Source organism: Malaclemys terrapin, chromosome 2 (assembly GCF_027887155.1).
Source record: "Malaclemys terrapin pileata isolate rMalTer1 chromosome 2, rMalTer1.hap1, whole genome shotgun sequence".
Lineage (NCBI taxonomy): Eukaryota > Metazoa > Chordata > Testudines > Emydidae > Malaclemys > Malaclemys terrapin.
The window spans coordinates 103,756,060-103,773,283 of NC_071506.1; the positions used below are offsets into that span (position 1 = coordinate 103,756,060).

A 17,224-nucleotide genomic window follows, 5' to 3' on the forward strand; every position below is an offset into this window, starting at 1 on the left:
CCCAACCCCCTCATCCCCAGTTCCATTGGGTTGCAGGCATCAACAATTTTCTTCAACTGAGTAGCCAGGAAAAATGTTTGAAAACTACTGGCCTAGATAGAGTGACTCTCAGTGGAATGGTGTCGTATGGGAGAGATGCTCCTAAACTATATTTGGTTGAAGATGAAGTATGTTGTTCTTAGGACCCCAATGAGAAAGCACAGAATCTCTAGTTAGTACAAACAAGGTAAGAGTCAAAAGGATGGTGAACTAGAAGTGTGCCCGTGGGCTATATGCAGTGGTCTAACAGAGTTTTAGTCCAATTTGTAAATGTATCTGAGGACGGGCGAATGAGAAAAAAAGGTTTATGATGAGGGTGAAATTAGCCAGGGATACCAGGAAAAAGTTATGGATATTTATGGAACCTGAACTATGAACTTCTTTAGTTCCAATTTTAATAAAAACAAATTTTATATTTTAAATGATTGAGATAACATATACAAATCTTGGGCATTTTCTTAATATAAAAGGTGATTTGTTTTTTAAAATAATCTTCATGTAGATGAAACACTACAAGCACAGAGAGTGGGGCGGGGACTCCTGTAGTGCTGCTTCTAAGATGCCCAATAGTCTTGGCCCTGGATCCCTGTTCATACAGTGCTTATAAAATTAGCAGGACTTTTCATATAATTTTTAATATTTTGTATAGCACCTAGAAATACATTTTTACATAGCAAACAATGAATCATTCACCATAGTTAAGTACAGCCATATGCACTAGTTCCTGAGGATCAGGGAATGCAACAAATTCAGAGTTACTAGAACAAGCTGTGGCATACCAGTTCAACCTGCATTTCTCAAAATGGCTGGTGCATTTGCCCACAAACAAACAAAAGACCTTTTCTGATTTAGTTAGAAGTGGTTCAGTCTGTTTTATAATGAAAAATGCATATAATGATAAGTGTCTAAACTTTAGTTGTAGAATAGCAATTCCATAATCATAACTTTAAAGTGAAGAAATCACACTTAAAGCCTCTTTTTTCAAACATAGGAATATACATATACATACACACACATATACATACACACACCACATTTTTTTAAAGATATGCAACAATTGTATTTCCAGAGAATTTTGCTTGCTTAGTATTTCACCCTCTCTTTTCAGTGCTAACGGTTTTGGTTTCCATTACCAGACATGAACAAAATATCAGGACTCTGACAAAAGTGACCAGCCATTAACTTCAAGAGGTGTACCTTAAAAGGCAAATACTTTTATTATTACTATTATTAAAGATAATAAGCTAAAGGCAAAAACAATACAACACTACTTTTTATCCATTAAAAGGCTACAGTAAAAGTTTCTCATGTACATTTGTTTCAACTTGTCATTTTTTTACATATTTTTCTAAGAATAGAATTGTGTTAAAAAAATATATTATACCGAGAGGTTGACATTTGCAGAGTTGAAGTCCTTTAATTCAAAAGGAATGATCCAGCTATTGCATTTCTGAAATCAAATGGTTCCAGACTTCATGTCTTCTATTTTTTCAAATGAAATTTTACAAAGTTTTTAAATAAGAGTTCAAAACACGTTCATAATAAAAAATGTAAATCAACTTTTATATACAAAGGATAATTATGTGTATGTGGAGGTGGACTAAAAGAGAGGGTAAGTGTCACAGAATGTCAATATCTGTATTTGGTAGAATAGTCTTTTGGTGACACCACGAGACCTCTACCTTTACGAGCTCCTCTATAAACTGTTTCTATAATGTCGATCATCTCTTGCTTGTCTTCCATCGCCCAGTTAATCTTGTTGTTGTTACCTGTACCTAAATCAATCATGATGTGTTTATTCCTTTAAGAGGAAAGAAAAAAAAAAAAGAAAAAAAACAGGTCAATATGCTAAACTACAATCTTTCCTAATATTTCACAAGACTCAAGTGCCCTGCAATATGTAGCGCTACCACCATATCCGTGTAGGTCAGCAAATAAGTATTACACTAAATGGCAGAATACCAGAATGGCATTTGTTATGGTCATGCTCAGGTTGAAAGTTGATAGCCTACCTGTTTTAAAACAGTATTTTTCTGTTCCTAAAGTTACATTAAAAAGATACAAAGATGACCTGCACCAAGATTGTAACATCAGAGATTTATGTTTATTCCTAGGAATAGCAGTCTTCATGTTTTCTTCCCACTGCCTCCCCCTACAAAAAAATAACATTTCTGAACAAAGTCCCTTGCTAAAAAGCTCTAGACGTATTTGTCCTTTAACATATTTTATCAATTAGAAGTAGACCTAGTGGTTCAAGAACTGAATAATGTGGATAGTTATCTATTATGAGTATTTTATCTCTGTGTTGTTTATTTAATTGGCATGTGAACGAGATGTATTTTTTTTTTTTAGAAATTCAAATTTAAAATTCCCTAGGGTGCCAAGAATTCAAATGTTGTGCTAGTCTATGAGAACAACAAAGTGAAGTGGATCAGTGTACTTTTATTTCCCCAAGAAACCAAAAAGTACAAGCACGAGTAATTTGAGGTATTATTTGTAATTACAGAAAAGATTTAATTTTATGTTGGCAGTGTCTTTAAATGTTGCCACACTTCAAAATGTGAAGCAAATACAGAGGAATGAATGCAAAAAGTTTAGCAGTTCTACCACTCTAGGAAATGTAAGACATTTCAACTATGAGATATGGATATTGTTATAAACTTACACATTTGATATTTAAATGTAAATATTTTAATTATATTTAGGGCTTGTTTCTGTAAATCTAACTTCTAAAATCAGCTATGTGCATATTCAAACATGCATAATTGCTGATTTCATAGGTAGTGTTGTGTGCAGCTGGGTAGCAGGAAGGAAAAAAGCTCAGAATGCTTTTTTAAAAACTCTGCTTGAGAGGTGAATGCAATAGTGCTTCCTGTGTGCAGTGGGCCTCCTCCAAGTCAATGGAAATACTCCATTGACTTCAATGGGTCTAATGTGAGGAAAATTATCCAGACTGATTAAGCCAGATGGCATACATTAATACACAGTAAGATATAAAACAATGCCATTTAACTTCCCACTGTACTTTGAGATGAAGATGGCACTAGAGTGAAAATTCAGCCCACAGTCAGGATCTTAGGGTTCATCTACATTTAAAATGCTGCAGCTGCCGCACTTCAGTGAAGACCTATGATGATGGGAGGGGTTCTTCTGTCAGGATAGGTAATCCACCTCCCTGATGGGTGGTAGCTAGGTCAACAGGATAATTCTCCCATCAATTTAGCGCTGTCTACACGGGGGGTTAGGTGGGTTTAACTGCATTGTGTAGGGGTGCAGATTTTTCACACCACTGAGTGACATAGTATTACTGACCTAACTCCCTAGTGTAGACCAGGCTTTATCTGCAGTATCATCTTGGTTCATAACAGTGCTGTTTTTAATTCTCAGGCCGGGAAGTGCTAAGTGGCAATGGGTCAGGGCATCAATATTTCTGAAGAATTGGTACAAGGTGTTAACATGTATTAGATTAATTGGGGAAGAGCTACACTGAACTTGAATGCAATTACTTGTACATAAGCACAATACCCTCTTAAATTTTTTTTTAAATACACGAGCATATATAAAATGCATACAATACATTGCCTTTAATTATAGCATGTAAGCCCCAATACACCAAATTAAATTATATAGTAGAAATAAGGCATACCTAAAGAAAAACATGACTGTACAGGGATCATACAACTCATACATCTTGTTGAAGTCTGGTACTTCTGTGATATCCACAAGATAAATAACAGCAAAATTTTTTACCTGTACAGGAGAACAAAATTAAAATGACTAAACAGAGCAAAACACACTAGCAAGCCTTTAATAACTATATAAGACTGATCTTTTTATAGAATGTTGACAGATTTTAGAAAAAATAATATGCTTAAGTTATTGCAATAATGCTGCAAGATGTTCATTACTAAGTTAAAGTCAAGCAAATATTCATTCACTTTTGCCATTTCTAACCGGCTCTTAAAGGTTTGGAAATAAAGATATTTTAAAATAATACAGACAAGACATTAATTTTATAGCGAAAGGGAATTCACATCCAGTAACAGAAAAATGGAATGTATTAAAATAGTGGCCAAGTCACACTCTATTGTGCCTTCCTCTCAATTATATGTCCGACCCTAAAAATATTTAAGGTGAGAGCACTAGCAAATGCTATTAAGGTTGTTGAAGGGTTAGAATTTAAATGCTTAATTGTCAGTTGCTTATGACTTCCAGCATCTTTCACCCCAAAAGCTGAAATTTTCCATAATTTGTGTCCAAAGCAGAAAGTTGTTTTTTTTTTGTTTTTTTTTTAAGTTTGAGCAAAGATGACTTAGCTATTATTTAATAGAACAGTAGGGGAAAACAACACTAACCTCAGAATTAAAAAAACCTTCAGGCTTTTTGGACAGCTATGAAGTCCAAATGGCAGGGGTAGAAAGTTTAAATCTGGCATGTAAATATTCCTCATTGAGAAATGCTTCTGAAAGCTCTGACAAAAGTAGGATTTGATTTTGCAGTTATTATGCACTGAAGATTGCACTTTGTACATGCACAGTACATTTTGAAAGGGGTTTTCTTACTAAATTCATGGTTAATTTCTTAAATTGCTGAAGAAAGCTGTGCTGCCAATTGAAAAGAAAATGTACAGTCCACAGGTGCTGAGCGAATTAATAAAATAATCTTAAAAAGAAGAGAACTGATATGAACATTTAAGTCACTAAACACATTGGACAATGATAATGAAAATATCTATTTACACAAGGATTAGATACACATGTAGCATCTATAATATTTTTCAGTTGCAGAAACAACACAGTTTTGAGAAATGTTTATATGATTATACTTGCTTGCTTTTGTAACACACATGTATAACAGGGAAGAGTTAATGTAGTGCGAACACCCTTATGTTTTTGTTTCCTGACTTTTCAATGCATAAGTAGGCAAATGTAGCATTCTCTAAAAGGTAATACTTGTAAAATTTTAGAATGTAACAAGCTTAATATTTTTGAAGTACTTTTAACTATTTAATTTTCTGTCAAGTACAACTGAAAACAAAATATGATTAAATAGAAATGTTAACAAATAAACCAATACAGAATTATACAGCATCAGACAAGCACTTTTTTTGTCTAGGGTAAACAGCAATTGGTCATTTTAAAAGTCTGCAAATGCATACACAACACTAGGGACTTCAAGAAAGTATCTTGATTTTTCATGTATTTACAAAGTGAGAACTATTTGGTATACATCATAATCCATATGTCTGTCAAAAACGTAAATTTATGTATAGTCACAGTATTAAACCTCAAAATTTGTGTACATATAGTCAGTCCCAAGAACTCAGTTCACATTACCTATGAAGTTAACTGTATTATAGGATCAAATTAGATAATCTTCTGAAGTAATTGATTGCTTCCAGGTTGATTTTGCAGGAAAAGACTTCTCCAGCACAGTGAAACTAAGACAACATTGTTTTCACCCTACTGCAGCTTCTGTAAGAATTACCAGGTGACTGACATGTACAATACCAACAGCTCAGGTGCAATTCTCCTGCTGGGAAATTTCTACAATGCACATTTGTGAGCAAAATCCTAAAACTCTTATGACACACTAAATTTAGTCCTTGAATAAAATATCAGTGTCTGGCTAACCTTGAGATCACATTGTCCACAATTTTTTAAATATACTTTGTTTCATGAAAGAGCATTACTGCAAAAGGAAGAATTTATTATGAATCAAAGCACAAGCACAAACATTTCTATTTTTGAAGTACAAAAGAATACCATTACAATTTTGAGAAATGCAAGTAAAATATTTTTACATACAAAAATTGTTTTTATTCAATGCAAGAAATACTAACTTAGCACACCTACTATGTGAGTGGCTTAAACTTAAGTTTTTTTATTGTCTCTATTTAAATGAACTGAGCAAGTACAGCTCCTATTGAATATAACTACAGAATTTTGTATGTCATTAACAAGGGACCCAAATGGCCTCACACTTTAGGAGAGGAAGCCACAGTGAGGGTACAAATATTAACTTTTCTTTGTTTTACAAAACTGAGAAGTTTTACATAGTTAATATTCAATAAATAACATTAGCTGAATCTCACTTTGAAAATGAGATTGTTCTGATCATTATACATACTTTGGTAGAGATCTTATCACCATAATCTAAGCACCTCCCAGACATTAATGAATTTATCTTCCCAACATTAGATTATAAAATTAGTATAACAATTTATTTCCAAATGGCAGACTGAGACACATGCATTTAGCAACTTGTCCAAAAATCACACATGAAATCTGAGGTAGTTAGGAACTAAATCCAGAACTCCTTCCTTTCCTCTTGCTTTCTCCATGCCCTTTGTTTCAATTCTGAAAAGATTTTTAATGAGAATTCAATGCTTTACAGCATTTGAACACTGGAATCACTAGCCATGTTACTTAGATGGCTCTTTGGGACATCTTTTTGTTCCGCGTTTCTATAGAACCCAGCAGAATGGGACATGGTCAACAACTGGGGCTCTTAGGCACTAATGCAATACAAACAACAAATGTTCCTATATAGAGCAATGGTGCCCAACTTTTCCTGTAGTGCCTCCTCTTTCCAGTAATGGAATCGGTCTGCACCCCCACTCCATTACTGGCTCAGCAGAGGAGTTTCAGCTGAAGGTGGAACTGGGGGCAGAACTGGAGATGGGGGAGGAGCTGGGGCTAGATGAGAGCTAGCCTGGGGGGCGGAAAGGGAATGAAGGCAGAGCTGGCTGGGGGTGGAGCAGAGGGAAGTGGCAGCTGAGGCTAAGGGCAGAGCAGGGAGCAGAGTGGAGCTGTGGCTGGGGTTGCAGCTGGTCCGAGGGCAAAGTGGGGCTGGGTGGCACCCCCACCCCTGCCCTTGTGGGGGCTGGCCCAGACCTGCTGCAACCCCCCCCCACATGCACATTCCTCCATGCCCCCCAAGGGGGCATGTCACACAGTTTGGAGACCACTGTTTAGGGTATAAAACTTGTTCCCTAGCATTTCAGCAAAGTGGCGCCTATCTAGAAGTCAGATATGAGAGCAAGACACTAAACACTAAATTTAACATAGGTACCTCAAACCAGAAAAGAAAATAAATATAATACTGAAAAAGCAAATCCTGATAGTACCCCGTCAGCTACAAATATACTTAAAGACAATTGCAGCTGGCACAATTCTAATTCCAGTGAAAGATACTTGAGTTTATAATCAGACACAGGTACTTACTCCTGGGGAAATCCTGTGCCACCTTGCATGCGCAGTATATCCCCCAATTTCTTTGCTTCCCCACAGAAAATGACTTTCTAATGGGGAAGCAAAGGAAAGCCACAACAGCGGTCATGTGACCCTCCCCCAGCAGTATGTTTCAGGTGCCCAGGGCAGCCAGCAGAGAGGTAAATCACTGTGGGGCAGGACTGGGGAAGACCCAGCTGGTGGCTCCTACCCTGCGCTGGGCTCAGCTGCTAGTCCTGGCTGGGCTGGGGAGGAGGGGACTTTCTCTTCCCCTACGCAGCATCCAGGGCCATGTCAGACCCACTCCCAGGTTTCTCCCCCAGCTGTAGGAAGCTCTGCAAACTCCCTCTTCCCCGTGCTTCCTGCATGCTTCTCAGCTGCAGGGGGCGGGATCCCCGTACAGCAGTGGTTCCCAAACTGGGGTTCGCGAACCCCTGGGGTTTGCCGAACATTACAGGGGGTTCGCCAGAAAAATTTCACTAATGGCAGACAGAGGACCTTGGGCATTGGAGACAGCAGGTGGGACCCGGTTACAGGGCAGACACCCCGAGCCCCAGGGAGAACAGGGCCGGGCAGTTGGGGCTGGCAGCACAAGTCCCGGTGGTCAGCAGGGGAGCCAGCAGCCCAAACCCCAGCGCTCCCCATGCAGGGCTGGCAGCCTGAGCCCCAGGAAGAGTGGAGCCGAGCAGCTGGGGCATCCATCACACTGAGGAAATTTAAACTTAAATCCCTGAAAATATTAATTTTTAGGAGGGCGTTCACGAGATTTCACAGTTTAGTGAAAGGGGTTCGCGGGCTGTTAAAGTTTGGGAACCACTGCCGTACAGGGAGCTGCTCCCCCATCCACACAGCCCCCATGCATCCAGACCCCCTCAAACTCAGACCTTGACACTAAGCCTCACCTCCCCCCACACCCAGAACTCCCCCTGAAGCTGGACCACCGTGACAAGCCACCCAAACCAAGATCCCCACCCTACCGAACCCCAACCAGCTGCACCTGGATCCCCACCCCACTAAGGCCCACTCCCCCAGCAACTGGACACCCCACTCTGCTGAGCCCCAACCATCTTCACTTGGACTCTCCTGCAGAGTCTCATTACTGTTGCACCCAGAACCCCTGTGCATCCAGATCCCCCCATGCCTGGATCCCACCCCAAGCCACCTGCACCCAGACTGCCCCACACAGAACCCCCTCTCAACCCACACCTGGATCCCCCCCACGTTTAGATCCTCCCTTGCTGAGCATGCCTGCTGAAACCTGGTGCACCTGGCACAGAGAGGCAGGGCCCTGGGCTGTTTCTTGGGCAGACCCAGCCCTTGTGCTGTGTAAGGCTTGGGTGCAGCCTCCCTGTTGAATCTGTGTCCTGGGAGGGGAGCTGCACCGTGATCTCCCACCTCTGTGCAGCCAGTGGCCTGTGCTCCCCAATGCCATGCTGGAGCCTCCATATTTATCTGACAAATAACATTTGCAGAATTTGCAAAATCTGAGACTCTTTAAGGTTTAAAAAAGTGTTCAGTGAAGACACCTATAAAAATGTGAATGGAAATCTTTGTACACACATTCAAGTGTAGTAAGAAAAGTTTAAATACATAAAAATCCTGGCAGTAAATCAGTTTTATCAATGGGGCTTTTCAAAAAATATTTCCTTTTAGCGCTTGGGCATTAAATATTGCATGACTCCAAAGTTTGAAAAAAAGAATACTACCGGACAGATTATCTGCAAGGTGTCAGACCTCAAGTTCCACTTTTTGCTGCCAACTTGTCTTCCTCCACTCACCTTTTAATTTCAGTCTGATTTTAGTGGCTCCTTATTAGAACTGTTAACACTAGAACCAATACTGTATACCATCTGAATACGGATTTCAAAAAGCATAGGCATTCATTCTAAAAGCATAGGCATTCATTTAGGAGTTAAGTGTACTGTGCACTAACATCATGCTCAAATGGAAGAAGTGGAGAATATGCAGGGAAGCACAACCATTATCTTGGTGTTTCTCAGATCAATGTTTTTGATATCTTTGCTCTTTAATAACTATATAGAACTTCAATAATCCCAGTAAGAGAGAATATCTACACATCTGCTATGTTTCCCTCTTCAAGCAAAGTCTGAGAGGCCATCCACGTCCAACACTGCTAATATAATAGTATCTTCCATATTCAAGAAAAGCTATGACACTCAATGAAGTTGAGTGGAGCATATGTGGACTGTGGGGAAAAAAATGGATATTTTCTCCACTTAACTACAATGGCTCATTGAAGTTACTGTTGAATACAGCAGCAGTGTAGATTCTAAAAGCCTATCGCACCTATTGTGAGGGAACCCAGGCAGAAGTACATATAACAAAATATACATATACAGACGCTCCCCGAGTTACGTAAACCCGATGTACACAACTCCAAGCTTACGGAAAAAGTTCCGTAAGCTAGAAATAAGAGGTGGGGTGGGTTTTTTGGGCGTAATGGTCGGAGATATGTTTCTGACTTATACAAAACTCAAGTTACGGAAGGCGTTCCGGAATGGAACGCTTGCATAAGTCGGGGAGCATCTGTAACAACTTTTATTTTGTGAAGCTAATATAGTTTTACATTGTTCAATAAACATATCCAAAAAAGTTTATGGTTAGTTGATGAACCTTAAATATGGCTAACATTTTAATACTTCTCAGGGCTAGAAATATTTGATGGACCAGTATTAAGCCATTTCTTAGAACTGGTTCATGACCAGAGATAAGAAAAGTTGTAGGTCCCTTACATTCTACAACAGTGATTGGCAACCTTTGGCATGCGGCCCGTCAGGGTAAGTCCCGCAGTCCCCATTGGCCTGGAGCAGCGAACTGCAGCCAGTGGGAGCCGCAATCAGCCGAACCTGCGGACGCTGCAGGTAAACAAACCATCCTGGCCCGCCAGGGACTTACCCTGACGGGCCGCATGCCAAAGGTTGCCGATCCCTGTTCTACAATATCAAACATTAGTGTGATACATATATTTCTCCACTTACTTCCCCTCCTATAACTCAGCAAGATCAACTTTCAGCTATACAATATTATTTCCCATTTACGGCTCAAGGCTTTACATCAGACAAGAAAAAATGAATCCCATTTTTTCTCCAATATCTTTCTTCCTAATGCCCTTTACAATACCTTAGCAGAAAAAACCCTTATGGCTGCAAGCATTACGACAGCTAACACCCAGTCTACACTAAAACTTTTAGCATGAAGCTGTTTTAACACAGTTTAGGTAGAAAATGTTAAACAATCTGACCAAAACAGCTTGCAATTAGGATCTACTCTTGAGGACAGTTTTAAAAAAGTTTGACATTGTCCACTGTGGCCACTTAAACTGTATTAACTGGAAACTGTTTTTAAAATAGCTTTAAGTTACATGGTTTTCATACAAATATAATGGAGACCTAAAGAGCTGCACCAACAAGCCAAAGCGAGGTTGAAGTTTCCGTCAGAGCTTGAGTGACAGTTAAGACGTACACAGGGTAATTTGGGGGGGATTTAATGGGAAATTTTGTGCAGTCCTAATAGAAAGTGGTAGAGAGCACAGGAGGAAATAAACATGAGTATCAAGGTCTAAATGAGAAAAAAGACCAAAGGAAAGTTTTTAGGGTGAGGAATGTGCTTTTGAATTTTAACTCATAAGCATTAATATTAATTGTGATTAATCACGTGATAAAAAAATTAATCGTGATTAATCGCAAGGTTAAACAATAACAGAATACAATTTAAATATCTTTGGATGTTTTCCTACATTTTCAAATATATTGATTTCAATTACAACACAGAATACAACATGTACAGTGCTCACTTTAGATTATTTTTATTACAAATATTTGCACCGTAAAACGAAGTAAGTATTTTTCAATTCACCTAATACAAGTACTTTAGTGCAATATCTTTATCATGAAAGTTGAACTTACAAATGTAGAATTATGTACAAAAAACAAATAAAAACTTTAGAGCCTACATGTCCACTCAGTCCTACTTCTTGTTCAGCCAATCACTCAGCCAAACAAGTTTGTTTACATTTGCAGGAGATAATGCTGCCCGCTTCTTGTTTACCATGTCACCTGAAAGTAAGAACAGGCATTGGCATGGCACCGTTGTAGCCAGCGTTGCAAGATATTTAAGTGCTAGCTGCATTCAAAATTCATATGTTCCTTCAGGCCGAAGCATGATAGGGCATATGAATGTTTAGCATATCTGGCATTTAAATACCTTGAAATGTCGGCTACAAAAGTGCCATGCGAGCACCTGTTCTCACTTTCAGGTGACATTATAAATAATAAGTAGGCAGCATTATCTCCCGTAAATGTAAACAAACTTGTTTGGCTGAGTGATTGGCTGAACAAGAAGTAGGACTGAGTGGACTTGTAGGCTCTAAAGTTTTACATTGTTTTGTTTTTGAGTGCAGCTATGTAACAAAAATAATCTACATTTTTAAATTGCACTTTCATGATAAAGAGCTTGCACTACAGTACTTGTATGAAGTGAACTGAAAAATACTATTACTTTTGTTTATCATTTTTACAGTGCAAATATTTGTAATAAAAATAATATAAAGTGAGAACTGTACACTTTGTATTCTGTGTTGTAATTGAAATCAATATATTTGAAAATTTAGGAAAACATCCAAAATATTTAATGAATTTCAATAGGTAGTCTATTGTTTAACAGTGTGATTAAAAGTGCAATTAATTGCCATTAATAGTTTCAATCGTGATTAATTTTTTTTTAAGTTAAGCACATGAGTTAACTGTTGACAGCCCTAGCTAATAGACGTACAAGCTTTAAATTTATGGATATTTTCCTGGCTTTAAAATTACAAAATGATTTAAAAAGAGTATGCTTATCATAATGATTTGCAAATACCACCAGCTTTAATAGTAGCTACACTTTTCTAACCTCCCTACTCTGCCCATTAACTCTTTCTGTAGCTTTTGCCTCTGAGTAGAAACACAGGGACAAGTGGGCATTTCTTGAGTAGATGCTACTGCTAGTGTGTCTTTCAACCATGGTTGGGTAGATGCAAAGCAATGGACCCAGTCATCTCAAGTCATCACTTGCCAGAGAGCAAGTGATTCTCTACCAAATGTCATGCATACAATAAAGGTTTCCGATTTGAGGTTTGTCTGATTTTTGTATTTACTTTTAGACAAGTTTTGGCTTTTACTGTAAATATTGTTTAAATATTTGTATTTAAATTATATAAAAATTTAGCACCTAAAGCTCTGTATCCCGGGGGATGAGCTTCCAGGAATCATAGGCCCCCTTTGAAACAATCAGTGTTCTGTACAGCAAAAAATAATTTGAGATATTTCCAAGGTATTTTATAAGTACAGTATTCTTACATTTTTGCTCTGGAAAAACTGGAAACCCTTCACACAACATATTATTTCTTGTTAAACTTTCTCAAGTATGCAAGTTTTTGGTATGTATTGCACTGAAACAAATGCTTATTTCAATTGTAAACAAGGATACATTTTAGTGGTAACAATCTACTCTATATTTTGGTGGTTTGCTCTAGTTTTCTTTTGCCAAAATACAAGTCGGGTCATTAAAGTTCAACTCCACATTGATTATAAAGTACAGATACATTACTACTTCCTAAAATCATGCTGCAAATTAAAAAAAATGTTCCATCTCAGTACTAAGTGTGAAATAGAGCTACATTTTCTTCAAATGTAGCATGAAGCTATGGCATGGCAACATTTTGTACTATGCTTTAGATCAGCGGTTCTCAAACTGTGGGTCGGGACCCCAAAATGGGTCAGGACCCCATTTTAATGGGGTCACCAGGGCTGGCTTAGATTTGCTGGGGCCCAGGGCCCAGGCCCAAGACCAAGCCGAGGGCTTCAGCCCTGGCCGGTGGGGCTATGATTACAGGCCCCGTGCCTGGGCTAAAGCCCTTCGGCTTTGGCTCCCCAGCCTGGGGCAATGGGGCTTTGGCTTTGCACACACACCCCCGGGGTGGCGAGGCTTGGTCAGGCTCAGGCTTCGGTCCCCTCTTCTGGGGTCCTGTAGTAATTTTTGTTGTCACAAGGGGGTTGCAGTGCAATGAAGTTTGAGAACCCCTGCTTTAGATTATAAACACCTGTACAATCGGAACTTTTACTCACTCTTTAAAACAGCTGCGAGATCCAAACATGGCTCGTAAGCAAGAGGATGAGGAAGGATCTCCCCCTTTAACCTGCCATTTCTGCAGAGGGAGATTTTTAAATAAAAAGTTACATTGTTCTTTTTCCCTCGTAAAAACTTAAATGCCAATATGTCTGCCAAATTGCCAAGAGTCCTGCCAAAGATAAATACTAATAGTAGTCCCGTGTATAATCCATCAATTCCCACAACATTAAAAGTAAACGTAAGACAAACAAATGCAAAGAAGCTGTGCTGAAGAAATGTCAAAGCAACCTCCTAGCTTAAATCCTGTTATGGCTCAATATTTGATATGTACACAGTAGCCTTACCAGATGACTTCAACACAGATGAACAAGAGAAGTGCAATTTTTTAAGAATGCCATCGAGAAGAAATGACTGCCACAGAAACAGCTTCACATCAGGTTAACAGCATATAGAAAACTGTACAAATGATTTTGGAAACAATTGTCGAATGCCATTTAAACATTAATTCACAGTAGTCTTTCTGACTAGGTTCTTGTTTTATTTGAGTTTCCCATTTTTTCTTGAGGTTTAACCAGCAAATAATTTGCTAAGATTTCTGTCTATACTACCATGCAATAACGTTATCTGAGAGGACATGAAAGGATAAGATCTATCCAATCACATATTTATGTAACCAATTCTTAATTTTTCCTCATTATCTAAGATGCTTAAATGGGGGTGATCTGTTTGTCACGGGTTATCATTTGAAGCTTTCTCAGATGGCAGAGATTGGCTCAATATGTACAGATTAAAATTCATTTGAGCCCTGGTATAACCAAGTGCAAACTCTAAGTCAATGGAGTGGCACCCATTTCAACCAAGGCTGAGTATGTTCATTAAGTGCATTTCTTCCCATGCATTTTAAGATTTTAAATTTTTAAATTAAAAACATATGCCAAACTAAAAACACCTAAACTTTTAAAGCTATTCCAATTAATTTTCTAGTTGCTAGTGTATTAATATTACACATTCTGAGTATCAAGTGACAATGCTGGCTCAATCTTAGCACTGGTATAATCACTATAGGTATTAATGAAACTTGTTTCCCTCTGAATGACCTAGATTATTAGATGTTAAACCAGCAGCAGTCAGAAAAAAAAATATTCTCCAGGACAGATGCTCAGTTTTAGAATGTAGTAGTACTGTTTCCATTCAATTAAGCATTAAACAACATGGTGGGTAATTATTTCAGATGGCCATGAAAGTAGAGGGCTGTTTCACATTCGTTCAATGTAGGCATAGCTTGTTAAGGAAACTGAACAAGTTGGATTTATTGCCTAGAAACTGCCTTAGACTAAAAAGAACAAGCAATTTCAGATGCTGAACAGAAACATACAATTATCTCAAATGACAATCCAAATTTACCTTCTCAGCAATACTATATAACACTTCATCCATTTTCATACAAGTTGGATCCCAGTCATGTCCAAACCGGATGACCACCACACGGTCTTCTTCTGAAAGAATGGCCTGATCTACTTGCCAGCCATTGTGTAAGTGAGGAAGCATATACGACATTTTTAAACTTTATGTAAGGCCTGCAAAAGGACAGAAACCATCTAAGAATTAACAATTCTTGAAATCTACTTAACATTATTCATGAAAGCCAACCCAATAAAGCTAAACTAACACCCATCTGTTAACTTTTATTTAAGATGGTGCACATGCCCAGTCCTAACTGGTTTCCTTTATAAAAAAAACACACACACACCCCAAAAATATTGTAGGTAGTGAAATAATTCTGATAAAGACTATCTAATTTTCCTAATGCTGTGTATATACACTGTTTTTTCTTAGTATTTCCCACTGTTGCAGTTTCACCAATAGTTGTTCTAGCATAGACCGACAGTGAGCATTTTGACTACTGTCACCTAGTCCTAGCCTGTATCAGAACAGCCCTAAATGACATGGTGGTTACACTGTGACCTCTCTACAACCGTGTTCTCACTGGCACTAAAGTACGTACTGGTGGGAAATATTAAGGAAATGCTCAGTATGGAGTAGTACCAGGCTTCACATGGCAACCATCGTCCAGTCAAGCAAGATGGGTCTCTAGCAAGAGTCCCATCCAGGAATGGGAAGAATGGAGAGAAACCCCACCAGCCCTCACCATCTCCATTCCTTTATTTTCAGTCTTTTACCAACAGGCCCAGCAATATCACAGCAGTCAGGTCAGATGTGCCATGTTCAGAGGCTTGACAGATTTGCTCCCAAACTTACCATTTTTAAATGAGTCATTACTACCAGGCTGTTGGAACAATTATTATAGTGGGGGGTGCTGAGAGCCATCGACTCAAACTGTAAACCCTGCATATAATGGAAACCACTGCAAGGCAGGGGGTGCAGCAGCACCCTAGCTCCAGCAGCTATGATTACTACAAACCCCTCTGTGGGGAGGGTGGCACAATGGGGGGGGGGTTGCCCCCACTGAGGGCAAACCAGGTGTGCAAATGGGGGCAATGACATGGGGCCACTGAAATCCAAAAACAGCTTTGACACCCCGTCCCCCACTGCCCCCCCCAGCCCCCCGCATCACCCCCAAGGCCCCTCCCCCACTGCCCCCCTCGCCCGCCCCTGGCCCTTCCCCCACACCGCCTGCCGGCCCCTCCCACAGTGCCTCCCCACCCCCAAGGGCCCCTGCACAATGCCCCTCCCTACACCGCATTCAAGCTGCCCTCCCCCGCTCCTGGCCGCAGCGGCACGGGCCGGCTCCCGCTATCAGAGGCCCCTTCCAGAACATTCCACGTGGAGCCCGCCCTGCGGCCCCCGAGACACCAACCTCCCCCGGGCGCGCACACAGAGAAACCGCCGCCGCTGCAGCTGCTGACACCACGCTCCACAACGGCCCCCGACCGCGCCGCGAGCCCTGAGGGGACCAGAGGAGGGCGCGCGCCCACGCGCAACACTTTATGGGCGCCCTGAGACGGGGCCGGAAGTGACGCAGTGCATAGTCCGGGCAGAACACCGCCATGACAGGAAGCGGTAGTCTCGCCATTTTGCTTGTGGGCTTCCCTTCAAAGGGGAAAAGGAGAGCTGGCGCATACCAACTCCCTGAAACGGCAGAGGGTAATAGGCTGTACCAATTCACCCCAAAAAGGGTGTGTGGGAAACACTGATATATTACCAGCCCCCACAAAGGGGAGGCAAGGAGGTGTCAAAAGCCCCGCCGTTTGCCTTGGTGCTGGAGATTGCTATGCCAGGCAGGGAGGGGCCCAGCCCTGGGGAGCGGTGCCAGGGTGACTGATGCGTGCCAGGGACATCAAGCCTCACACTTCAGGGCAGGAGCCAATGCTGGCTGCCACTAGCCTCCGGACAAGGCGTCTCCAGGGCCAGGCGATGCCATTAGTGTCATGCCCACTTCGGGGTGCCCTGCACCTTTCTCTGAAGCAGCTGCTGCTGGCCGCAGCTGGAGACAGGCTCCTGGCTCAGCTGGGCCCCTGGCTTGAGAGCAGGGCACCGTGCACGTCCTCACTTCCTGCGAGGCTGGCTCCCGCTTCGATATAGCAGCCAACCTATCCTGCTGCGGTCAAGCCTTAATGGGTAGAAAATTCACAGCAATGAGGGGTCATTGCCACGTGGGGTCCGTCCGGATGTGCCAAGCTTACCCTCCCACAGAACTGTTCCGCTGAGCCAGCCTTTTGCAGATGTGATGATGTACTAGAAAAATCACTCACCAAGTCTCTGCCACAGCCAAGTTTAGGGACATCAAAAACTGCTCTTAGCAGGCGGTTTTGGTCAAGGACAAGACATGAGTCATTGGTCAAGGACACTAGTTTGACGGTACT

General features: G+C 40.5%; 1 protein-coding gene across 2 annotated transcripts; it reads right to left on the reverse strand.

Annotated features, from left to right (window-relative positions):
• Positions 1-655: 655 nt before the first annotated feature.
• TXNL4A (thioredoxin like 4A) lies at positions 656-16,384 on the reverse strand. 2 transcript variants are annotated; one of them, XM_054019745.1, is made up of 4 exons: positions 16,219-16,384; positions 14,805-14,977; positions 3,686-3,789; positions 656-1,840 (listed from the first exon to the last, which is right to left on the reverse strand). In XM_054019745.1, the coding sequence occupies exons 2-4, from the start codon at positions 14,955-14,957 to the stop codon at positions 1,669-1,671; spliced, it is 429 nt and encodes a 142-aa protein (XP_053875720.1). In that variant the 5' UTR covers positions 14,958-14,977; positions 16,219-16,384; the 3' UTR covers positions 656-1,668. The 2 variants fall into 2 exon arrangements, with proteins under 2 accessions (XP_053875720.1, XP_053875721.1); XM_054019746.1 differs by lacking the exon at positions 16,219-16,384 and adding an exon at positions 13,397-13,476 and having other exon boundaries at positions 14,805-14,895.
• Between the last annotated feature and the right edge of the window lie 840 nt (positions 16,385-17,224).